Source organism: Solea senegalensis, linkage group LG21 (genome assembly GCF_019176455.1).
Source record: "Solea senegalensis isolate Sse05_10M linkage group LG21, IFAPA_SoseM_1, whole genome shotgun sequence".
NCBI lineage: Eukaryota > Metazoa > Chordata > Actinopteri > Pleuronectiformes > Soleidae > Solea > Solea senegalensis.
Window position 1 is genome coordinate 9,006,346 of NC_058040.1, and position 27,381 is coordinate 9,033,726.

A 27,381-nucleotide genomic window follows, 5' to 3' on the forward strand; every position below is an offset into this window, starting at 1 on the left:
TATGAGACCAATTCCTTCCCACTTGTACTCGGGCTGCCCAAAACAGCAGTTGGCACCCACTATGGGCCTGAGCTAACTCAGACCATGCCTCCTGGTGTGTTTTGATTATAATTAAGAGAGGTGCTCAAATTGTGTGTGTGCAAAAACGTGTGGAACAGTTATAACTTGGCAAAGAAATGTAGGGAAACAGCTGCATTTTCTAGCAATGCTGTACAGCTGTGTCTGATATCAATATACACTATGTATTCTGTCAATACTGTCCTTCATCATCTGGTAATTCACAATGAATTACGTTGTTTTTGACGGAGTCATAACAAGAATACATCAACGGCAAGAAATATTCCATGCAAGAGCTCAGATTTCATGGGTGAAATTACCGAGACGCTGAAACCTTTGGTTTGTGCATGATCTGAGGGCGTGTCTGTCGGGGTTAAGGTCAAACACTTCTCGTCTAATTACACTCATTATTCACACACCAATGTCTGCAGTGTGCAGAATGCGAAAGAGTCCAGAGACTTACACTAATCCGTTTCTGAATGTATGTACGTGTGCACGTTCGTGTACTTCCAGTGTGTCTCCCAGAGAATCTGCACAGTCCGTGTGGATGAATCATCCCCTACTTAAATGAGGTGCCGATTAAATTTTACATCACAAAAATGCGTCGTTCTTTTGAGACAAAAAAAGTCTGTTTGGTTTTGTGCTTCACAGAAAATACACTGAATTGCATTTATAATCCAATTGTTTCATGACTATTACAGTTGTTTCACCACACAGAGGAATCATTTATGTATGAATCCCTAATCACTGACTTTGAGTTTCCCCGGGTGTGCTTCAGCTATTGCTTTTGACTCAATAACTGTCTTTTTCTTTGCATGTTTTTTTTTTTTTCTCCACATGACATTACTATTCCTTTTCTGTCCTTTTTAAGTTTTGTTTTCCCGACGCCGAGTCGCAGAGATATCAGTAATGTTTGTTTTTGAAAATCGTTTTCTGATGTGTGTCTCGGTTGGTACAAAAGCAAACATGAACGTCCTCGCAAGTATTCTGAAGGATCTTCTTTTTTTTTTAACAACTGTGCTGTGAAGTATATCTTAGCTGCAGAAAAACACAACAAGGAGGCAATAACCAAAGTTTAGCCAAGTTGTATTGTTCGTAAATAAAAAAGTCTTTGGATTTTGTATTGTATAGATTTTGCGACAGTGAAGTCGCAACGTGATGATGAGAAAATTCCCTTCAGACTGAGGAACAATGTACATGTGCTACATGTGTAGTGTTTTCCAACACTGTGTCTTTCTTTTCCTGTGATTGACAGGGAATTTGCACGTTGGAAGGTGAGGAACACAGCGATAGAGAGAAGGGACCTGATCCGGAACCCTGTGCCACTCATGCCCGAGTTCCAGCGCAGTGTGCGCTTGCTGGGCCGTAGACCTACGACTCAGCAGTTCATTGAGACCATCATTAAAAAATATGGAACACACATTCTCATCTCAGCCACCCTGGGAGGTAAGAGTGGTTCACTGGTTTCATTTCGCTCTCTCATGGTTGATTAACTAATTGTTTTTGCACACTATTAAAAATGCTTTTTACGTGTGGTTTGGGGTTTCATGTGACAGGAAAATAAATTTCTTTGGCTGCAGATAAGACTGGATTGAAAAGCGTATTAAATACCGAGCTGCTAATTATCAAAATGAATGTTTTATGTGAAGTTTATTAATTAAACAGAATTGATATAAATAATTTAAAAGCGGGCTCACTTTGCCTTTGAATATATTATTACTAATCCCAGATAATGCATGCAATAGAGTATGAAAAAAAAAAAAAAGAAAGACAAACATCACAGTTCACTGACCCCATATTATTGTACTGTGAAACCACAGCACTATGGTGTCCTGGATTATTCATCCGCCTGTTGGCAACAATGTCAAAACAGCCTCGTGAAACAGTTTCAGGCCAAGTTGTTCTCTGGGGTGCTGAAAAAAACTCTCCCACAGCAAAACTGCAGCTACATCACAAGAGAACAGGACAAAGCTGAAAGGAGAAAATCTTGCAAACAAATAACTTTCCACCGAAAGCAGGGTGTGGGCGACTTTAACTTGACCTCAGTGAAAGACCATTTTAGAAGACATGTGGGGCAGAGCAGCTTCTCTGTCCGCCGATGACCGATGAATAGAAAATGAAAAGCCAGCACGAGTATGACTTTTCCCAACCTTTACTGACGACAAATGAAACATTTAGCTTTTTGATCACAGAGAGGTATCACTTGTGCTGGGGGAGGGACAATCTGATCCGCGAAAATGTATCAGTTTCCCACGTATCAGGTTCTTTCTCACGTTGCACAAATGTGTGGGAAGAAGATCTAACTGTCCACTAAATATAGACAACACAAACCCTCAAAACAGCTTCCTTAAATCTATAACTCACACTGTGTATTGAAAGTGTATATACAGTGAGCACTATACCAAAAAAAGCTACCAAAAAATACTTAAAATCTGTCAAACCAGATTGAGACACAGGGAGAAAAAAAAATAAATAAATAAAAAAACAGGTGGTGGCTCAGCCAACTCATCCACACTCTGTGTAAACATCTCATGATGAGTTTGACAGCGACTTTGTGCATATTGCAGGCAGCTATTTTAGCTCCCCACCACATCTTATTTTGTCAAGGCTGTGTCTGAATCAACGTTTACTCGAAACGGACGTGTACATTTTGGCAAATTTCGTCAAGAATAAACACCTTTGCTGTTATAGTCACAGACCATTACAATTCTATTCATTTTTGTGTGCATATAATCCTCAAAATGTTCGTAAATGTCTGTACACGCTGTATATGGTCCATTCGGGTAAATACAGTTGAATGTTGAACACAAATTTAAAAATACCTACTTATACTTGCAGTACCTATTGGAGAACATCTTGTCATAGAAAAGGGTATGGGATTATCTAATGGATGATTTCAGCATAAAAGCTAAGCACCTCTGCTGAAAATAAATGACTTCTTTCTCAAATCTCTTATCTCCATCTCGAAGGGATTAATTAAGTCACCCAACTGTGATTATTTTGCCAACTGCATTTTAAAGATATAATAAACTAATCTGTTACCTCGCAGTATATAAGTGTATGCAATGTGTATAGCTTCACAATCATATAAAGTTGTGATACTTTCATGTCGTGTTTTACTTCTTCCATTGTGAAAAAGTAAGAAAAAAACAAGAAGAAATTCCTCTGCAAACATTTTTAATCTGAAACCGTCTCACAGTCTAGATTAGACTATGATAGTTTTGCAGTGAACAGTGCAAAGGGATATCAGGTGTCGAGCGTTAGGGTTGCAATATCATGTTCTCTGCCTTGTAAGGTAATTCATGGTGCCACACTCATTTTGGAAATTGGAAATTCAGTATTGGGCTGAAACATGATATGAAGGTTAAATGAAATTAAGTGTTCCTGTGCTCCGAGGATGCACCAGGTGGCTAAAATGCCGCTCTCTCGCTGCATTTCCTTGCCTTTCATTAATTTTAACCTCTGGCTCCTCTTTGCTACCTTTGAGTTATCACCATATTATCTGTAACCTTGAGGCCATTTTGTTTCAAGTTATGGGTCAGCACGCTCTTATCTCAATCTCGGGGTTGCCCATTAAAGAACACGGTTATATGAACCAATAAATGGGCACACCTGACGAGTGATAAAGTAAGAAGAGGACAATTCTGTCCTTAGCCATCTATTCTATGTGGTCTCAAGAGTCATTATACACTCGAGAGCAAAGGGGCGTGCTCGTATTCTCCAAGGCGAGGTAAAGTTGAGTGGTCAAGTGTAAAGAGACCCATTAGAGGTTCCCTCTGTCTGAACTCATGAGAAGAGGCCACAATGCATAACCAGTGATATGGAACAAGCACGCATACTCCTTTTCCAGGGTTGAGCCTTTAATGCGCACATTACTGAGTAGATGTGGACCGATTAAGGATATACATAATGGTTTTTAATTAGTAACACTCATTCTAAACAGAACTATCAGAACTCCCTAAGGCGATTTTTAAGGTATAAGGACAAATTGAGGCACGTAATGATGGTGAGGGTTAGGGAAAGATTGATGCCTCGCACTTAAATCCACAGCCGTATGCCTTAAACTTGTCTTTAAAGTTTCTATTTGCAAGTTTGGCTATTGCCGCGCGGCCGACATTAGGATTAACATATGTTTACTTAACGATGTAGCAGACACCCTGCAGCTTCAGTATCAAGCTTCATTTCTTTACTCACCGGGAGCTGTCTGCAGGTAATGATTTCACCTGATTATGCAAGTCTGTCCCTTATCCTATTTTTAAAACTATTTTCGCCCAAAATTATATGTGGATGCTATTAATAAAGTGTGACCTCTTTCTCACTTTAAGAAAACAAGCAAACAAAAAAATGTTACTTTCATTACAAAATCATTGTTTGTGCCTGCAACCGTCATTTGTGACATTAGGTTTTTATTTTTCTGCAGTGGTGGACAAAATAAGTTGATGATTTTGCATTAAACAGGTTAACAGCTCATGATAAAGGCTTTTCTGTTAGGGCTTCTGGTTCAAAATATCAGATTGGGAATATATCCTCCCCTAGGGCAATTATCTGTATTTTAATTAATAAATAAGGCGTTCTAAAGTAAACAGTTCCTGCCAGTTTCACACGCCTGGCGTCAGTAGATCGCACCCTGTGATTCCCACCCCCTAGCTTCCACCCCAGCCTCCTTTTAAATCCTTAACCGTCGGAGAGGATTATTTTGTCATTATTGTCCATTCTCACGCGCATTTAAAACAAGAAGGAGTCGTTTAGTAGTGAGTGACACCAATTGTTGAAGGCATTGCTGAAAGTAATTGCCTGCTGCTTTTCTCCTGTATGAAGCTTTTAACTGCCTCAAACCCCCCGAAAGATTCATGTCTGGGTGTAATATATGCTGCGTTTTAAAAAGAGGCTTCAAGGGATGTGTATTTTGAACCTGCACGCTGAGGCATAAGCCGTAACAGACGGGGAAAAAAATACAAATCTCTGATTCCCCAACAACAGACACCACCAATCTATACTTGAGTATTAACTGAGAGCAGAGACTGGATCTGAAAAAGACAACAACAAAAAAATGGACATAGATGCATGGAACGTCTGATTCGCCTCCAGCCGCTGTAAACAATAAACCAGAATCAAAGTTTATTGCCAATTCCCAACAATTCTGTGTGGTCAGTGGATCCCAAGGCTTTTAGAGTGATTACTGTACAACCAAGACTCTACAAGAAAGCTATAAGAAGGTAGCGAGAGAGAAAAACATTGAAGATTTATGTTTTGCTAAAGCTGTGAGGCAAAAAATTGTCGTTTTCACACCCTCAAACCTTTTAAATCACTTCTGAGTAAGATTGAGAGCTCTTCCGTTTCACCGTGAATTGCGAAGAGTCTAGGGAAGTTGTGTTGAGATAAACTATATGCAAAAGAAATCACTGAATAATGTTCTGTAATCATTTTTCCACTGCTGAGACGACAACAGTACCTGGACGACAAATGCAAGATAATGGTGAATCCTGTACACAGTCTCGCTGTAACACACAAGGTTATTGTCAGACATAAGTTGTATTTAAGTGAGGAAAAGGTTTCTTTTTGTTTTTTTTAGTTTAAGAGAAACAAAAACACATTTCTCGCACTGGTGACCCCTTTGTTTTACATGCCAGCTCAAGATTTGACATATAGGAGGGACCGTGTCTACTCTCCTCCAGTGACTACACAACCCCGTGACTGCATCAGAGGCCCTTTTTCATTGCAGTCACCTAATGCATTCAGCGGCGAGGTGCAAAGAAACAGTTGACTGCAATGACTCGCAGTCACTGAAGCCTGAGGCTAGAGTTCACGTGCACGACTCCGGCGGTGCCCTCGGTTGTTGCCGAAGACAACACAGCTTGTCAAAACTACTACTGTTTGCCACATCACACTCGAAACGTCTTTGTAGTTGTTGTTGTACTGCTGTGAACAGAGTAAACGTGTACCGTCAAAAACAAGATCGACATGCACCTGTTTATGAGCGCGAGAGAGAGAGAGTCTTGATTTAAGTTTTGTCAATATTGTAAATGCTAAACCTTTTATAGTTATAAAAAGAAGATACTTAAATGCATACAATAATAAACATCACGGTATCAGTTTGTGTATTGAGTGAATCCCTGTCGCTGAAACCCATTTCAAGTCGTAACACTCAAACCAGCTCTTTGACGGTGTCTCGGAAAGTGAGGACCAGCCAAACTAAATGTCCCAGAATGTCCCAAAGTATAAAACTCAAACTGGTTTCTCACAAAACAAGCAAGCACACACAAATATGCGTGTGTGTGTGTGTGTGATGGCAGAATATGATTTACAGCCGTAGATAGCTTTACATACACACACACACACTCTCGTGCTGATTTTGATCAATTCTGTGCCACAGAACTGAGTAATATTGTACCACAAGGTATTTCTTACACAAATGATTTTTTTTACAGCCACAGTGGTAATGATTACAAAATATTTATGTTCAGTTGTGATAGAGATTAAAAAAAGAAAACGACAAATCAAGAGCTTCATGTGGGCCCGTTATTCTTGTTCGGCAGTGTAGAGTCAAGTGTGTGTAAGTAACTTTGCAAACCCCTGAAGGGGAAAAGAGCATGGCAGCATCAGAGAATGGGGGCTTTGTCCCCTCAGTGCTTCTACTAACCAGGCAAGAGACTGCTACCCACCCTTGGTCATGGTCGCCACCAGTAAGGTGCATCGCTCTGGGCCACATCACCATCCACAGCACTGGAAACGCCAACCTGTGCGACTCGAAAAGAAACCTCGCCGTGTTTGCCTTTTTATGCATCAGTTTCTGAAAATGGAAGACGCGGTGGAGGGGGAGAAAGAAAGAAAAAAAATGTCGCGCCAAGATTCACAGAGCGCCCCGCTCAGTCTTTTACAATGTGTCAACAAACAAACATATGGCATGCAAATAGGAGCGATTGCCTCGCGCTCTGTAAATATTTGGCCCCTGGTGCTGCTCTCAGCATTCACGCTCCTCTCCTTTGCAGACACTCACTAAAAGGTCAGTCACTCAGAACACATACAATTCCAGTATTTCCTGTGGAAATTAGCATACAGCAGGGAAACCCAGAAGGCAGGGCTTTTGGGATTTCACTTAGCTCTCAGGGGTGCGGTATAGATTGGAGATGTGTGTTGCATTTACACGTTCAGCACCTCAGTGCTTATCGGAACGCAGCTCGTCACATCAGTTGTGAGCGCATTAAACTTGACGTCTAATTAGTGAAATATTTATCTCCACTTCCTCGACAGTGATGTCTCATCCAAATTTTTTCGATCAGGTGAGGCTGTTCACGTCTAATCTTCTTTCCCGTACCGCCAAGAAAGACATTTTACACATTTCCTGCAGACGGTGTCAACGCGCGGGGTCAGGAATTTCATTTGGACAAGAACCAGAGTTATTTTCTTCAGTCGTGCAGCTGAAACAAAAAGTCAGCAGGCATGTGGTAATTGTGGAACATGCCGAACAATGTCACAATACAGATAGAGGGTGCAGGCCTTCTCAAGTTTCTAACTCAAGGTTAGAACACTTGTGGCGGTAGCTCCTGTGTTCGTCCCCGTTTTCTAATTTTCTCTGCACTAATTAAGTTTCTGCAATCAGTAATGTTGTTGTTTTTTTCCAGTGTTCACATAATGCATGTCTTTCTCCCTGCCTGCAAGCAGACAAAAAAAAATAAAATAAAATGAAACAGGATAAAGTCCCTGTGGTACTTAGGTAAAATATTCTAGCCGTCTTTTGGAAATAATGCTGGGTATTGGGGCAAATGTAGGTATATTACAAGCGACGGTTCCTGCTGGGGATAAGGTAACAAATATCGAGACTGCTCCTGGAAAACTGGGGCGCCTGGTTTCTCAAGCTGAAACGTCTCGCTTCCGTTTTTAGACTTCTGACTTATCTCACGTGTTATGAGCTCTACTGGCATACTGAGATAAGACTGAGTTGGACAACACTCACAAATGAAGACATTGACAGAACTTCATCACTTAAATACAATAGTCTGTCTTTTCCCCATAAAAAAAAACAAAAAAAAAACTCCAAATTGCTGAGCATGAACTTCATCATATTTCTCTTTCCTTGTCCCACCTGCAGGAGAGGAGGCACTCACCATGTACCTAGCCAAGAACAAGCTGGACAGGAAGCTTGTTAACAGTACTCAGAACGTGGAGGCCCTTCATCAGCTGGCCTCATCATACTTCATTGACCGTGACGGCACGATGAGGAAACTGCACGAGATCCAGATTTCTACCAATGCCATCAAGGTCAGAGCAAATCCAATTCCATTTATAAGAGGAATTTTGTTTTTTTTGTTTTTTTTTACTTTTTTTTAAATTGACTGTCACGTTTGCACTAAGGAGGCAGGAGGTAATTAAAATTAAAATTAAAATTAAAATTTAGGATTGCAATTCCAGTTGTCACTCTCTGCCCAGCCGACCTCAGCGTCCTATAAATATTTGCTACTACACTGTGCCACTTCCACCTTTGCTGAAGAGAGACTAGACAGAGAACTATAAAAGCTGTTATGAAGAGATTGTCTTGCCAGGGAAACATAAACACAGTGTGCCCACGCAAACAATGTATTTGACAGTAAACAACTTTTGGTCACTCACTCCGGGAGCAGATGGCGTATACTACAAATAAATAAACAGGGGAGAAAAAAAGGAACTTGCCTTACGCTAAGTTCAGAGAAGCATTACTTTTCAAAGTCATAATACTAACATTTCACAATTTACTGAAATAGAAGTGTAGCAGTGGCAAGAGGGTAAAGCACTGCCGCTAAGGGTGGACGGTAACACCTGCATGCATTAGTGTAATTATAAACATGCACCTCCTGAACTAAAAATAAAAAATATGTAAAAATAAAAGCGGGGCACATAGATTGATGTATAAGCCTTTGAGAAAATGCTTTTTTGTGTGTTTTTGTTTGGACCATCACATGATTAAAAGAAAATGAAAAGGCAAGGGGATGCAATCGTAGAACATAAATAGCAGTGGCTAGTTTTCAGATAACCCCTAACTAGTGACGTGTTTTTGAATCAGTGCAGGTAAAAATTGTTTGGGGGAGAGGAATGGCTTTTCAACTGTGCATGCATTTACAAGAAACAAAACCTGACACGGATTTGATCTTTGAGTTTATATGGTTCATAATTTTGCCACTGCATGGTCGGATCAACTCGCTCACAGCACGAATACGGTTGCATTCCGCCTGCAGTGGACGAGCTGTGCACCACATCGCTTCCATTTGCAAACAAACGCGTAACCTGTGATATCCCAGCATCTGTCCGTCACACTCGCCTCATCATAGTCAATATGGTGTTTTCTCCTCGATACGCCCACGTCGCCGCAATGCAATGAATATCACGAGTAGTCGGTATGAAGAGTATTCATTCTTGTTTCATGTGGGAGGAGGGAGCCTGTGTCAGCTTGTGATCCCTAAGTGTAATTTTTTAGGATACAATTGAATGTCAGTGAACAATAAAAAAAAAAAGAAAAAGCCACTCAGGGCAGATTTATTTCATGAAAAACAAAACGTTGAATTAAAAATGAAGCCCGGCCACAACAACTTGGGCAGTTTGGCAGGAGCCAGCATTACGATTCCATGTGTTTACCTAAAATGACAAATAAATAATGCTACTGTGTCTGAGGGCCTGGGGGCAACATCTCTTGTCTGCAATGACCTTGCTCAGATACGCACCTATTTTACAAGGCAAGACATGCGTCACAACCAAAAAAAAAAAAGTAGTCGGAGTAAACCCGAGTGTACGGCACTGCTTCTGTTAGTTGTGTGAGGATGTCAACTTGATTTCCATGTTTGCAGTTCAGCAGCAAGGAGTGCTCGCCTCTATTATGCTCCTTGTGTAGTTGTAGGTTCTCGGTTAACCCCGAACAACTAAGCACTGATTACTTGCTGTGAAATGCATCAGTGTATGTCCACGAGAATTCAGTTTTTTTTAAATACATCTAGAGACATTACAGTGTGTTGGTGTACACATCAGCAAAGTATTGTGATCTGTATAAAAGAGTTGCTCATCCTACTTTTAGACATTTACTGAAACATGAATTCTAAAGGGCAACGCAAGATTGAAATGGAAAACAAGACGATTGCACAGGAAATGGCATTTTGTGCAGTTAGAAAAAGGAACAAAAAGAGTGGGTGGGTGGGAGAGAAAAACATAATAATAACAGTTAATGCCTCTGTGCCAAAACTTTGCGCTTATAGTCTGAAAACCTCAGCCATGAAAATTTCAGGTAGAATTCTTACCTGCCACAGTCAAAGCAAAAGAAAAAAAATACAGAGTGAGTAAGTGGGTGTTAATTTCAAGCCCTGGTGATCATAATTATTTAGTCTCCTCTGGTTTCCCCCAGTCTGCAAACACAATTTTAGCAGAAGCCAGATTGCAGATGTGGAAATAGGCTGCAACACAGAAAATCAGTATGTCTTATTATTATAATATATATACTACACATGCATTTATTCTGCTACAGACATCACCTCTTGTGAATATCACTAAATACAATGTGAAGTACAATAAATTAAATAAATGATTATTAAGTCTGTCCGTATGGCTTTCTGTCTACTGCTTTATCTTTCACAAGAGGGTCACAGGGAACTGGAACTACACCCTGGATAGATCGCCAATCCATACAGAGACAAACAACCATTCACTCTCACATTCACACCTGATCTTTTTGCTGCAAGACATCCGTGCTGTCCACTATGCCGCCATGTGGCCCTGTCATACGAATGCAGTGTGTTCTATGCGCAGTAACCGGTCATCAAAAATGTGTCTACAAAACAACATAATGGGTCTTTTTCTGAATTTTACGACAGAGGACTCTTTTGAAACGGTGCAGGAAATAAATAATAAACAAAAAAGGAAGAGGAAGAACTGGAGGTGAAAGACTGAACACCTTTAACGTCTCAGCAAGACAACTAACTCTTTCCTCAGCGCCCCGCTGTTTGCAGACAGATGCTGTGTGCAGCATCAAATAAGATCAAAGTCGGTTACAGAGTGATGGAGAAAAGCAAATTATCGGCTGACTTGTTTTTGTTCCTTTGCTGATATAGTGTAAGAGTGTCATTAACTGACGCCACCAGTGAATGCAGATGTCGCCAAGCCACCCACAACTAAAAACTTTGAGATGATATTTTTCCGATCTGAAAAAGCAGATTTGCAGTATATGCACCAAATCCTATTCTTACAACCAAAAGAACACACACACACACACACACAACATGCCCTTGTCCTCGCAAACTACTACAGGCATGTACACACAGGCAGCCTAAACAAAGCGTTATCCCTTACATTAACCTAAGCACTAAACTCAGAAATTAGGCTCTGCCTCTTTAGGACGCAGGTTTTGTTCAGGTCCTGACGAGGTCAGTGTTTATGCCAGAAAAGGTCCTAAAGTGTCAAAAAAAAATACAAATACACAGACAAATGCACTTATGGAAATGTTATTTACATTATGCAGCAGGACAGGACGCGTCTACCTATTCTCACCAAACTATTCGTTTTTGCAGTGCAGACTGGCAAGTGTGCAAGCATCCTGCAGGCACAGTGGACACACACTGACTCCAAAGATCCATGAAAACTAATTTAAATTTATGTCTCCTTTCTGCATCACCACACACCCTTAGGGCTGCCCATCCCTTACTCACCTCACTTCCTTCTACGTCTTCATCCCGGGCAGCGGGAGCACAACAACTGCAAGCCTTATGCTCCTCTTGCCAATGGCTCTGCCAAAAGAAGCATTAATAAAGGGCATTTTAATTGCGTTAAGCAGATAGATGGTGAAAACATCAGAACGTTGCTTAAATAGTTTGTTTTAATTGGATACTGAGGGCACAAGGAACAAGTTAATAGTTTGTACAGCTGTTATAAAGTGTGATAGAGTGCAAAATGAGATGAGGCACCCCATAAATGCTTCTATAAATGAAACTGTGTACTTTTTCTTAAGTTACTCTTATGGAATTTTTGTTTCAAGCCTCTCTGTTGTCGATCCTCCTTTTGGCTTTTTGCTAATCAGTGAACAGAGTATTGCAATCTTCTCTCCGGTGTCTCCAAAACTAACACAGCTGCTGCCACACCTGTGTCTGTGCACCTGCACCAAAGCCCCCGAACCAGCAATCCCATCATCCACCAGTGCTTTACCTCCTTGTCTTCATTCAGGGAACACCGTTCGAGCTTTTCTGCTGCTCTGAGTGACAAGTAGATTAAGGGGCTCTGGCAGATGAGACTTCAGGTAGCAGGAAGTCAACTGTGACAAAATTAAGCAAACCTGACAGTGGCTGCTGAGTCAGTTCCTCAGGAATGGGAAGGCAGGAGGCGTTGAGAGGGGAGAGTATCGATACAGCGCTCGCAACTGCATATCTGCTGATCAAGACTGATGGAGCCGCAGCATATGCCAAGATGTTTTGTCTGAGCTTGGAAATGGGCCGCAAATGGATTGCTGATTGAGTGAGTTAGTTAATGGTAATACAGGCATGCAAGATAGCCTGTCTTCCACCTATCAGATATTCCATCCTGGGAAACTTTGCAGTGAGTCGGTGGAAACTCGAAATAGAAGTGTCGTGCGGTTTTAGCAGTTTAGCATAGACGCTCAGTTGGTTTGATCTATGGAGTGAAGACATGTCATTGTTTGCATGGGGCATTAAGTTAGTGGTGTATGTTGGGGGGGGGCGGGGGGTGAAATGGCTGCTTTGTTTGCACTTAACAGCCGCTGTTAAGTGCATTTAAATATACATAATCATGCCGGTACAGTATAAGTGTTAATACCTATTGTGGGGCTTTAGAGATTCATCAAAGTCACATTTTGGGACATGGTGTGTTTTTGTGTGTAATGATGCACTTTTAGGCTTAATTACTGAGCAAAACAATCCACTACCCCAGGGGCCCTAAAAGCCCCAGCTTCCCTCTGTGTGTAATTTGTTTGAGGTAGCGTGATTAGCAAAAATCAACGAGATGTCCTTTACATTATTCTCTCTCACAGTCTCAAGGTCATGTCGCATGCAAAAGTCTTGAAGGATTCTGCAAAAAATGCTGTTACACTTTAGATTGCATAAACCCTGAGAGTAAGTAACTATTACAGAACTCCTTAACACCATATGCTAATTGTGTAAGATATGATTTTAAGTTGCACCGAGTTCCTGCATAGCACTTAATGTAATTATAACATCCTTCAGAAATTGCAAGTGCCGCAGTGAAGCGTATACTGATCATGATGTTGTCAGACACCAACACTGTGAGAATTGAAATCCCTCAGAACGCTGTCTCAGACCTTAAAATAGATTATCTATGCAAGGGAAGGGCGGTGTTTCCATTTCGCTTGTTCAAAATGGACAATGTGCGTGATTGCTGGATAGTTTATGTCCAGAAATGATCTAATACTCAACCGCCTTCTCATATCTCTTGGCTACATACAGTACTATGGCAGCATAAATTGCAGCTCTCCAGTCACGTCGCCAGCAGACAGACAGTGATCAGAATGTGCAGAGGAAGCAAAGTCCTGCAGAAGGCGAGGATCTATAAACACAGAGAACAAGGGCTTTGCTCCTCCAATATTGATTCAGAAAGGCTGTGAGACCTGCTATGGAGTGCAAACTTACAATCAGGAGGAAAAACACATGTCAATACAGCAGAACTATTTTAGATATTTCCTGTCTGCGAGTAAGAAAGTTAAAAGTCACAGCCACTTTTTTCTTTGTCTTTTTTCTACTGAAAATGCTGTGAGGCGGGTGGTGAGGCATGGATTCCACTCATTCACTATAGAATTGTTTTACTTACATAATAGAAAAGTGCTGCATGGTACCTTGTCAGATCTGCTCGTCATATTTGCTGAACTCACAAGATCTTTCTTTTGTTCTATGCTTCTCTATGTTCTAAAATCAATTGTATTGAACTGTATGTCCTTATACAATGCAATTAAAATATTCAGGATGGTATTACTGTTGCAATATGAATCTGCAAATAACAAAAACAAACCTTTAAAAAAACTAAATAACATGAATAACATGACAATTGAAATGAAAGCTTATATATAATGAGATGTTGAATTGATATTTTAGTGTGATAAATAGAACCTAACGTATTACTTTAGGTAGTTTTCATTATAGTTTTATGTGTAGGGACACGGGACGTTGATTTTAGTGTTGTAACTATGTTTAATCCTCAGTTTAAGCATGAAACTTTAACCCCACCCCCCAAAAAAGAAATCATAATTAATGAATACATATAAAAGTAGATACTGAATAGTTATGCTTTCAGTGATCGTGTATTCTGTTAGGTCACAACGGAGACGGAGACAATACTGAAACCACTTTGACAGCTTTATTTGAAAACCCGTTGAATCAACAGAGCACAAATGGTTACACAGCACACTATTAGGAAATGCACCTTCAAGCCAATGATTATTCAGGGTGTCTTACTGTTTGTTGTACTGTGCAGCAGTGTCCCGACAATGAGATTAAACAGAGGAGACTTCAATATCAAGATAAAAACAAACGCGGACGGACCTTGTTGATGAAACCTTTGTTACCCAGGGAGTATCCATTAGCAAATAAAGCCAAGCAGTTATATTATACTCCACTCGGAGTTTTGAAGAGAAAAGAGGCCATAATTCGGAGATGGCTGCACATTGTGCAGATGTCAGGGACAGGCTGCTGAATGCCCCCTCCTTTCAACAAAATGTCCCAAATGGTTCACCGCCAACTTTGGTTTGGCTCTTCGCCTGATATCACAGAACTGTTTCCTGTGAACGTCTGTTATCTGAGGACCGCGATGAAACAGTAACAAAAACTGTTTCGCTTCGTATCAGGAAATGATGGAATGTTTTGCTGAGTCATGTGTTAAAGACCTGTCTCTACACAGTGTGTGTCCATGTCATTAAAATATACAAGTATGCCATATACATAGGTAATAAGAGAATACCAGTCATAATATTACATCTTAATCAACTGCACATATTCTACAATTCTAACAAGAAATGATGAAATGGAAAATATGCATAAAATATGCATCTCTAGTATGTGAAACACAATGTATGTATTTCTGCAAGTGTCATTATCAGAATACTAATGAGGCGGCAGAGGGCGTGCAAACAGCAGGGCAGTCAGCAGGACAAAAAACAGTCAGTCTTTGATGACATCAGACATCTGTGCCGGCGCCACTGCTAAGCTCCCCTTGTTACAAACTCTGCCGTCTTTTAATCAGCCAGAAATACAAACAATTGTTTGATTGTTATTGGACTCCGACAGGTTGCACACGCTGTGCCGGCGACAATGGTTGGAATAATGAAAACACATTTTAGCGTGCCATTAAGGTTACATATAAAATTGGTCCCCAAGGGGCCGCTAATGTTATTGTTAAATACAATTCACTGGTAATTTAAATCAGTCAGAACAGCAAGCAAAAGATCCCTGTGTGTGTGTGTGTGTGTGAGACTCTCGTCTGTGCAAATTGCTGGCCAATAAATGTGTGGACTGATAGATTACGTGTATAGTGGCTGGCTGAATTTATCAAGCCTTTCATCCTTAATGCCCCTCTCTGTCTACCTGAGGAGTTCATAGCTACATGTAGACGTTAATCAAAAGCACGTCATATCTCCACTGTGCAGCCTGTGCCATCACCGTGCCCTCTTATTATTTACCTGAGACCCACCTATCCAGAAATGCATCAGCTAAAATAAATGATTTTTGTTGCCGTGAAAAATATACCTAAACCACTGCAGCGTTAAAAAAAAGAAATATGACCAAGCACGGTGCAAAAGAACAAATGTACCTGCAAACAAAATAACACATCCTCTGCTGACAAAACTGTAAAATAAATCCCCTCTCTCCCCCTCTGAGTCTCTCATGTCAGATATGTTCATGTACACCTACGTTAGCATGTAAGCATATACATATACACTCAAACAAGAACGCAGTAAACGCACAGTACTAAACAAGCTGGCCTGGGGGTTATGATCTAATGAGATTGTTCAGTATCAGAGGGCTTCCTGCTGTACATCATTTATCTTCATAATTGTATCACAGCTCTTTTATTAAATAGGAAAAAAAAAAAACACAACAGAAGAGGTATTATCCATTTTTACTGGTTCATCAATCACATTTGCGTGATTCTTGTGCCAAAATCTGTATTCATTATCATCTTGACACACCGCTAACAACACACACACACAGCACAGATAAATAATAATCCTTGTGCTGGTTAAATAAGTCATTTATTAATAGGGACAGGAGCATATACATATATTATTCTTCACTTCAACTTTAGAAAAAAAAAATATATATATAAAACAAAGTCTCTTCCCACTGTGAACAATATCACATCTCGCTGATAAAAAATAAATGACGTTGTTGTTTGTCTTGGTCTGGCTGAACCTGATTGCTGCGAGCCAGGACTCCAGTGGGGAGGGAGGGTCGTTTAGGAATGAAAATAAGATACCCAATGGAGTGTTTTAATGGAAAGAAAATGTCAATTTTACGAGTGAGTGTCTTCCTGTGGAAAAGTGTGATTATGCAGGAAGACGTACGATTAGGAATTGACTGTGTGTGTGTGTGTGTGTGTGTGTATATGTGTCTGCATGCTTGATGAATGTGTGCGTGCCGCTGAGGAGCGATGGACTGAGGCATGTCTACTGTACAGTCACTCATGCATTAAGTGCGGAAGAATGCATTCCTGCTGGGCAGTGTGCTTACTGCATCCCACACAAGGTCACCTATCCACACACACACACACACACAGCCACTCTGGGCTGATTTACACCACCGCTCAATATGCATATTTCCTGAGGATGCTGCAGTGCTCTGGTCGGTGTTAGTGTGGCAGCCACAGCCGAATCCACTATCCCCTGTTTCATTTCACTCTCCAGTCACATGAGCCTCTTACTGTGCAATGTACGGGAAATTTTACTGGTTCACAAAATTGACCCAGATTTATTGTCATCTGTAGTATCCAAATTCAGTATCCAAAAAAAAAAATATCCAAACACATTTGCCACAAGCATGATGGATTATATAAGCAGTGTTACTTGAGTACATATATTATTTATAATGGAAAATGCATCATAGTTTATTGTGAACATGCAGTTTCAAACAAAGCAAATTACAAAATGGAAAGAAATAGCTTGTAAAGTGTCTCTGTCCATGGTGCTGAAATCAAGGATCTTCCTCTCCTTCACACTTCTCAGTCAATACTTAACAAGTAAATAAAAGAAATAAGTTTAAATGTGGTTGTCTCACTGCCAAATAGCAACATTAAGGTCATATATTTTTCTCCTCATTTAATCTATATCTCCATATAAGACAAGAATTGTGATAGTGATAGAAGTCATTTAAATATCATTGAATTTAAGGTTGGCTTTTTTTCAGCAGTTAATAAAAACAGACAATGGGGATTATTCATTTGAAAGGGTTTGGTGTTTTATTTCAGCCATTATGCACAACAAACACAGTGCATATAAATCATCAACAGAATGCTGTTTTATTTGGGCTATGACTGGCACTTATTATGGGGGCAAATTGAGTTCAGCAGCAAATTGTTGATCTGCAATAGGCTGCATCTGAAGCACTAACAGTAAGGGAAGCTGTTGTCAAATGCTGTGTTGTATTCACATGGCACTAGAATGCTATTAGAACGTGTCACTAGTGTGATCAGAGTCAGCTGTATCACAGATGACCGATCGTCTTAAGTGATGTTTATATTCCCGTAGCAGCCTATGCATTAAAACTCTATCGGATGGCACAGAATAGGTTTTGTTTCACTGTGGTGACCTCGACGGTGATTGGACAAATGTTTCAAAAACGTCACTTCCACAAAAGCTCGGCTTCTCTCTGAGTCAGTGGAGCAATGGGTGGGGCGAATGTGGAAGCTGGGCTTCTGCATGACGATTGGAGGAACTGTCCGAAAGGCGGAACCAGTTTTTGATTGACAGCGTTGCAGAAAGATACACGACAGCGGAGCCTTTTCTGCCTCAGTCCTGTGTACATTTTGTGAGAGAAGTCATTGTGTGTTATTTGCTCGCCGATATAGATCATTTTCATTTGTACTTAGACACTGTAAATAAAAACACTATTATACAATTATTTCAGTTTAACACAATTAGCGCGTTTTCTTGTTCTAGTTGTTCGTTTGCAGTATTTATATATATAAATAACTGGGCCTGAAATAAGTGTCCCCTGTTTCAAAGACCAGCAACCGCCACTGTTATACATATATGTCATACTGGAGATGACTAACACTTTAACATTGCATACAAGAATATTTTATATACTCCTACACATGTTCTTCAAATACAGTGACATTGTCCCCCTAACTTGACTTAAATTAACAATGTAGCCACATGTAATATGATCTGAACAAGGCAGAAAAAATCTTACACTACCAGGCTCAGAGAGGAGCATGTCTCTTCATTTCTGTGTAGCCAGAAATAGCAAGTCATTAAGAGAATGGCAGGTGATGGGCAGATTAGTAAGGCTCAGCAGAGGCGATGTGTAATGAAGACATTTCAGCCTTACAGTATTCTTCCATGTACCATGCCATCTTATTGTGCCTTCATCCCTTGTTTTCCTTATCTCATATAGCTTCAAAACAACTTTTTCTTCTTCTTCCCAGCCTTAGGAAGAACAACTTGGGCATGATATGAAGTGTGGTTTCCAAGTACATTCTCCTCTTAGTAAGGTTTTAAAAAAAAAAAATGAAATTAGAACACTGTGCTCCCATGACAAGCTACAGGACTTATAGAAGTAATGAGAGCTCCATATGCTGTGATAATTTTAATGAACTTGGTGAAAAGTGGTTTTTATTGCACAACTGAAACACATCCAAGGGTGATATCTTAATGCACATTTCGCTATCTTCATACTCGCAGGGGCTGCAATACTCATATAAGTCTAATACTAATTAAGTCTGTGGAGAGATTGTCTTCTTTTTTTCAATTCCATACATTCTGACTTGTTTACTGCAAATAATAACAATGTTACTCTATACCGTCATTTCAATCAATACACGGAGATACAGATAACAGGAAGTGCTGAGCTCCCGTTCGGCCTCTTAAAAATAAAATGACTTTTTTCCGAAATTGTACACAGATAGAAAGGAATCAATACAATTTTGTATTTGATGGGACATTCTCAATCACTAATTCGGCCTAAAGCCTAGAGCCAAACTATTTCCTGGATACATTCTGTGGGAATAATCCCTTTGCTCCTTTGTTTACATAATCTGTGTATTGTCAAGCTCATTGATCCAATAGGCTAAAAACACATAGAAAGTGCTGGTAATAATATGCCCTGCGAGACAAGTGCCTAATTAGAGTGGGTCACAAAAGCTGCTTGATAAACATACTGTAATATCAATATATGTTTTTCATAAGCTTATTTAAGTCACAATGTTTGTCCCGCACACACTTAACATGATTATGAATGTATCTGGCAGGTGCATATAGGATTGATAAATATAAAAAATAATCCAATATACTGTAATGTCTGGGGGCGTCAACACAGCAACACATTTTGCCGACACACAGCTGATATACATCAGCTGTATTCTATGTATGTCGCCGGGAGATATTCTGCATTTGCAATTCAAACAAAGTTTGCACAGACAGGAGAAACTTTTCCGACCATGGGGGCTCGGGGGAGTAGAACATGTACATTTGGTTCTCCGGATCTCATGTGCATCATCTCTTATTTACTTGGTTAGATGATTTTCTTGATGGCAGATGACAATTAGAGAGGATGTTCCAGAACCGTGGTTTCTGACTGTGGGCTGTGATACTGTCTTGGTCCAGTGGGATTCCGCTGTTGTGTTCTGCTTAATAATCTAAATCCTCTTAATCCCCTTTGGCCCACTTCAGTCATTTGATTGCTCCTTGTATTTTTATTACGTTATTCTCCATTTTCATAATCTGGCCCACAGCACTCTGATGGTGTGTTGCTGGAGAGGAAGAAACGAGACATTCTGCTCCAGTGAGGTCATGCAGATTACAGGGGTCACTCTAATCCATAAAGCTGAACATGTCTGTGACCAATCAGAAAAAGAAAAGAAAAAAAAATGCTGTATAATAAACGGCTCTGGCAAAGCTACACTCATGTGTTATGCACACCTGTCACAAAATGTGTGACGTGTGTTTTACTACCAATGTAAATGTGCCTGGGCTCACTTGTGCATTAGCCTGCTTTGCCACCTGAGAAGATGCCCGTCGGCGACAGAGGACAGATTTTCATTTTGTTCAGTCACCATGGATCATGCAACACAACCTTTTGTAGGAAGTAATTCATTCAGCGATAAGCACAACAAAAAGGGAGGGGAGGAAAAAAAAAAAAAGAGCACTGTCAGCAGCCATCAAGATGGTAGCGTGTGATAGGCAAGTATGGCTCTGTAATCAATCTGCATATGCACTCGCAAGGACTCACAACTTAAAAGTCCAATGCCTGGCTGGAAGGAAATAAATGGGAATATGCCTAGGAAATATATACACACCAAATTCAAAGCATTTTCACGTTCTGAATAAACAACAAAGAGTCACTCCCTCTTATAATCATTACCTTGTTACGCTTCACCCACTTAACCCCTAAGATTGCCGTATGTCCTTCTGGACTTTTTTTGCTTTTTATTTTAACCATAAAAGGGTCACAAAATGTCCTGTGAGTAAGTGCTTTTGCCCATTTCTTCCAGAATAACTGGCAGTTATTTACAACTGACTGCATGTCAAATGAAGAAAACCAAATAGTTTTCATTTTGAACACTGTAGTTGTACACAACACCCGATTTTGCGCGTTAAATTTGAAATTTGAACAGTATAAAACGTATTTAAGATAACATCTGTCGCTGATTCGCCGTCTTCCTGCGACAGCGCGAGGGAAATTACCGTAATAACCACACGTTGGTTTTGACATTCGACGGTTTGCGAAAGCACAAACCGTCGCGTAATTTCAGTAATGCAAACCTCTCGTCTGCGCTACGCTGGGTGTTATGCGTCACTGTCAGTTAGATTATATTTTTTTTTATTCCAGGATGTGTATTACATGTTTTAAAAAGTATCTTATCTTATGTGATATCAAGTGATGTTCCTCCCTCAGTCCATTATGGATTTATCTCTAACCATTAAAGACCTTTGCTGTCAACACATTTATATGAAGATGTAATAGAACAGTAGCGTGCTGACAAAGGTGACAGATGACAGTTATTCGGTGCAGTGTATGCAGATGTTCTTGAACACTGAGGGTATTTAAAGGACACATAAAAGCTATGATTTCCTTGACTGGTGTCATTTGCAACAAAGTACAACTGTAGGAAGATTTATTCAAGCGTAAACTCACCGAATACTAAGACTGCATAGTCTTTCACTCTCTGTCTTCCCCCTTTTTTTTCCCATTAAAAGACTGATTCCAAGGGTAAGATATGCATCTGTCTAATTTTGTGCCTGTCAACCCGCCATCTGGTGCAGCATCGACGGCAAAGACAGTAAAAAAAATGGTATCATGTCATCAATCACGGGCACAAACACACACACGCATACGGGTGTGGAATGCGCTAATTACTAGAGACCGTAGGTGGTGACATCTTACAGACAAATTGGTGTTTTTTCTTCATCCATCATGGTGATGTTTTGCTGGGTTCAGTGTGGCTACAGATGCAAAGTCCTTCCTGGAGACCTCAATTCAATCTTCCGCTCATTTAATTAATTTCGAAGTAGAAGTAACTCATTGACAATTTGTGTTTTCACGGAATGTTAATGGGTGTTTTAGCAGTTGATGCACCGACAGCACAGTGTTACAGTGAAACAGTGAGGTAATTCCTCTTACAAAGGGAACGTGTACAGTAGTTAAGATTGAGCTGCTCTCACAACTGACCTTTGCATGCTCCCTGCTTTTTCCAAGCACATGGACCTCGTTGGTCTCTGTATTTGATGGACATAATTAGTAAATCAAATCAAATAAAAATACTGTTTTGCCATTTGCCAGGTGGTCAACAAACACAACTCCAAATCAATGCTTCTGTTTTGTGTTAGAACGCAGCTGTTCATCCAAAGTGTCACGAACATAGCAGCATCAAAAAACTCAACAATCTGTCTTTACTGTTGACAGGACTGCACTTACTCCTGAAAACAGCTGCTTTTAATGTTATCTTTGTGGCACCGGGAGTATTAGGGCCAAACTGAAGAGAGAAAGAAAATCTTTTGAGAATAAAGTCAAACATTATTAGATGTTATGATGAGATGTAACCAGCAGTCGACCAACTACCAGCCGCCGAGTCTGCGTCATTCTTTCTTTGAAACAAATTCAGTTTCTTTCACACTCTTTGCAACGTTCTGATGCTGATGATAATGTGGTGCTGATGTACCATAAAAGTTTAAGTATTTCTTTACTTTTGAGTCCCAAACCGAAATGTTCCTTCACAAAATGCTGAAAACTATGCCTTTTTCTCTCCTTGAATCTTCCTTAAAAACTGTCATACGGCTTTGTGTAAAACTTGAAAGTTGAAAGAACTTAATGAGCAAAAGCAACGGTAGAAGGAAGAGGTTTTACTCTTGGTGGCTTACATTTCTTTGTTAATTTCTATTTTTTAGCAGTCTCTTCAGGTCTGCTGAATAGCATCATTACTTCTTTTGACAGTTGGCTGCGGTCGGCAGCGGGAACTGCCGTTATATTCTCTGTGATTTTCCGTGGAACGGAACAAGGATGCGGTTCAAGGAAAGTGGTCGTCAATGTTTTACTTTCATGTGTTGCTTATAATGCAGTGAGGTCATCACAATTTAAGAAAAAAAAAAAAACTGTTGTCATTTGAAAGCACGTCTGAATTTGATCTAGTGCTATACTGACACAGCCATAGATTTGTAATAAATACACTCATATAATTGTATACAGTTAGTTTACGTGGAAGTTGAAATCAGTGGAATACTTAACTGCTACAGTATTCATAAGCATATGTTGGCGACTAATATTGGCTGGCTGGTCCCTGTCTTTTCATCCTGTCTTGCATGAAACACTACGAGTGGAATATATCACGAGTATGGAGATAAACATATTCTCATATCCAGCTGCTTACCACTGGACACACCTGTTCATGTCGGCATTTATAACAACTCACACACACACACACAGTTACACACATGGGCATCAGAAGCATTTATAATGTGGGGCTGGTTGTTACGTGTACTTTTATCTACAGAGTAAAAAAAAACCAATGCAATCACTAATTCAGAAACAGATTAAATAAAAAGTCCTCATTCAACAAGGCCTGTTTTTTTTTTTTTTAAACCCACCAAGATGATGACATTAATTTGACACACTGCATTTTACTCGAGCCTAGGGTGATTCAACAAGTATATGTGGTTGTAATTTTCAAATAAATGAGGCTCCATACAATTCTGAGACCATCCACATCACATTTTATTCATAACTGGCCCAGCACCTTTCATCGCTCACCTCGCCAATGGAACTCTCTCCGCTGTCCCTACATGCTGACCTCAGTCTCAAGCACCTATTTCAAGAGCGATGATGGAGTTGGGTTGTGCGTTATGTTCAATGATAAACTGAAATAAATGTGCTTTAAAAAGTCCAAAAGAAATGACCATGAAATAACATCAATAAATGACATGGCCTAGTTTACATAAGTGGTTGTGGTGACCTTGTTTGAACCCAGTGGTCTTCTCATCAGCTGGATTTTGAAGTGAAGTAGTAGTAGTGCAGTAGTCAGACCAGGGCCACACGGTGGGTGTAGTGGTTAGCACTCTTGCCTTTGCAGCAAGAAATCCCAGGTCTGCGACACGTTTGGAACAAGGGCCTTTCTGCATGGAGTTTGCATGTTCTCCCCATGTGTGTGTGGGTTTTCTCCGGGTTTTCCGGTTTCCTCCCACAGCCCAAAAACATGCAATATGGGGATTAAATTGGAGACTCTAAATTTGACCATAGGTTTGAGAGTGAATGGCTGTTTGTCTCCATGTGTCCCTGTGATAGACTTGTGATCTGTCCAGGGTGTCCCCTGCCTATCGCCCTATGTCAGCTGAGATTGCCACAGTGCCCCCCCGCGACCCTCATGTGGAGGATAAAGCGGCAGAAGACGGATGGATGGATGGATGGAAGTTGTCAGACTATAGACCAATAAACTCCCAATAAACCTTTTGGATGTGATTAGTTTATTCTTGCTGATAATAAAAAAAAATACCAGCAGATAATGCTCTGTGCACTACTGCTGATTTCATTGTTTAGTTGAATTTAACATTGATCTAACATGACCTAGGGCTAAAAGTGTGTCTATGTAGCAAAAGCAGGACAGTTTGAGTTGACACTGAGGCTGACGTTTCACTTGCTGTAGGGATACGATATGTGTGCGTGCTGTGAGTTTTATTGTAGGTAGGTAACAAGGAAAACCTGGATTTGATTTTCAGTTGGGTAATCTATCGATCAAGTGGAATGGATTTATGGCGAAGCAGTGGAAACAGCGCTGTCTGGATAGACTGATCGTGCACTAATATTTTACATGGTAAATGTGGGGGCGTCATTTCAGACCTGCATTTGCCTGTTTCTCAAATGTGTATTTCATCCGTTCCTAATTCTCTCGCAGGTGACAGAGACACGGACAGGACCACTGGGGTGTAGCAGCTATGACAATCTGGACTCAGTCAGCTCAATCCTTCTGCAGAGCCCTGAGAGCAAGCTTCATCTGCAAGGTAAACAAACCCAGCCTATCAATATTTTCCATATGCTGCCCTGTGGTGTTTGAGCAACAGGCCAGTAAGGTCAAACTCCATTGTGGCCTCTAAAATGCTTATAGGTGGACAAGGAATATGGTTCCTGCATGCCTTCTCAGAAATTGAATATCAATGCATTTTTTAATTGGGATTTGGATGGATCTGCTTCCCAGCCCCCACCCCCGATGGATCGTGATGTGATTCTCTGTGGTTGTACTGTAGATGCCTGCTTGCATTCCTGCACGACTGTGAATCTGTCAAAGCTTTGTTCAAAAACAGTCCTGAACTCAGTCCACCTGCACAAACCGTTCAAGATATTCAGACATGAAAGCAGAAATTAGCACTCTTCATGCAAGTATAATGAAAAAAAGGACAATTACTCACATCACTCAGTTGTATCTGGGGTTGCAAAGGGGACAGAACATTTTCAGGAACTTTAGTTATATTTTGGAAATATTCCAATTTGGAAACTATCTCGGCATAGAGTGCAATGCGTAGATGAGTCACTTTTAATTTGAATGAAATAACATTTTACTCATGAATCACTGTGTTCAAAAAGCAACTGTTCCCGTTAGCTGCTTTGTTCTTTTAAGCGCAAATAGGTCCGTCTTAAATATTGACATGAGTAATAATTAGCCTAAAAGAAATAATGGCTTGCAGTGACAGTCTCCCTGGGGGACAGAATGATGAAAGATTCTGTAACTGTGGTCAAGTGTTTGCAAAAAGTGATTGGTTCTTTGATTTATTTGAGTGAACGCAGGTTATTAAAAGCAGTTTGAGCATCACAGAGGCATATTTTCAATCCGAACCCTTCTTTCCACATTTCTCCCCTCACTGGAGGGAGTATTACTGAATTTGTCAAAGGAACACTTTTTGGTCCTCACTGCCAATCATTCCAAGGACTCTATAGGTTTTTGGAAAAAGCTCCAAATGTAATGGCCATGTGCTTTGAAGGCTGCTTTGTTACCCAATTGATAGATGAGAAGTCAGGGAATGATTCTGTCTTTTGGCTTGATAATAAAGCCAAAGGAATAGAAAAGCCTTTCTGGTGGTTTCTGACTTAGACTTAGTTTTGTGTTTCTTGTACTGATTGATTGTATTGTATTATAATGGTGTGTGTGTGTGTGTGTGTGTGTGTGTGTGTGTCCATATGTTTGTGTGTGCATGGGCAAAAGGTGAGAATTCTCCTCAGAATGTGTCCTTTTGAAAGCAATTGTCATTGTTGTCTTTACTTAGAAGGACTGTTGAGAGTCTAACTTCGACAATTAAAGTCCTCGTCAAAGCGATGGCACTTCAAACAGCCCATGAAGACACATGTAGTCACAAAGAGAGCTTTTAAGGTCTTTGCCTTGAATACTGTCGGTGTATTTATAACGAGATTGTCATTTAATAATTCAGCCTTCAGTTTTAATTTGTCATGAACCCAAGTTCAAGTCATTATTTGAAATGTTTTCTGTGAACAATTCAGTTTATTATCTCAGATCAACAACAACAACAGTGTCCAACCATGTGTATGAAAGTGGTGCAGGCTAATCTTTAAATTTACTTAGATTACAGACTCTGGTTTGCATTGAGTTCCAATCATTTCCAGCTTACTTTACACAGAAAGTTGTAATGCTGCCCTTCACAATTCAATGTCACTTACATTAGGCTACAGTATAATACACAGTATGTGCATCTGTATCAATGAAAACGGACACATAGAGAAATAAACATATCTGTACTGTACAGTTGATACTTGTGCATTGGTGAAATTAAAGGAATAATTCACCGATTTGCATTTAGCTTAGCATTACTAGAATAGGGGTAGTATTTTTGAAAAATTGTGCTTTCCAACCTCAGTTTCCCCTGAGTTGAGAAATATCCTCATTCTTTTCTTTGTTACGTGCCCACCAGTGACACTTGGTCCTGTTAGCGTAACTGTTAGCAAAGATGGCGGACACTGTGTCTGGGAATGAGGTCCTGTCCCCCTACGAATGAGTCTAAAAAGTGCGAAATTAGCGTTGCAGTTTCAAGCTTCGGACCAAGGCTCGGAACCAAGTGTCACTGGTGGGCACGTAACAAAAAATAATGAAAATATTTCTCTACACAATGGAAACTGATGTTGAGAAACACAATTTTTCAAAAAGACTACCCCTATTCTTGTAATACAAAGCTAAATTCAAATCAGTGAAGTGTTATTTTGAACAAAGCAAGAAATTGATACATTCCAAATGTTGTTTGGTTGCTTTGGTTAGGAAGTCAAAAGGTTGTTGGTATTGGTTGTTGCTGTTTAGTTCTGTGTAAGGGTTTATGAGGTGGTTGCACATGAGATATGTAGACACCATTATGGTTGTAGAAACTATAGTTAACAACAGATTTGATTTAATTGTATTAGCAGTTACACAGGTTGGGGTTCCTTAAATTGATCCCACCTCATTTTGCCTTCATGAAGTGTTTTTCCATATGAAGTTGACTGCACTCCATATTTATTTGAGTTTCAGTGTCTGGTCCCATGTTTGGAGGAATACAACTTTGAGCTTTTAGGTCTCAGCGCTGGCGACAGCAGTCTGCCGCAGGCATTATGTTTTTTTGTCAGGTTGTCCATCCATTCCAATATTGTAAACACAATATCTCAAGAAAACCTTGAG

At 40.2% G+C, this 27,381-nt stretch overlaps 1 protein-coding gene across 1 annotated transcript in view; it reads left to right on the forward strand.

Annotated features, from left to right (window-relative positions):
• Positions 1-27,381, forward strand: part of brinp1 (bone morphogenetic protein/retinoic acid inducible neural-specific 1) — a 94,784-nt gene that overhangs the window by 44,469 nt on the left and 22,934 nt on the right. Inside the window, exons 3-5 of the mRNA XM_044012986.1 lie at positions 1,313-1,503; positions 8,147-8,316; positions 24,625-24,730. Coding sequence (XP_043868921.1) covers positions 1,313-1,503; positions 8,147-8,316; positions 24,625-24,730 — 467 coding nt within the window. The remainder of the gene's footprint in view (positions 1-1,312; positions 1,504-8,146; positions 8,317-24,624; positions 24,731-27,381) is intronic.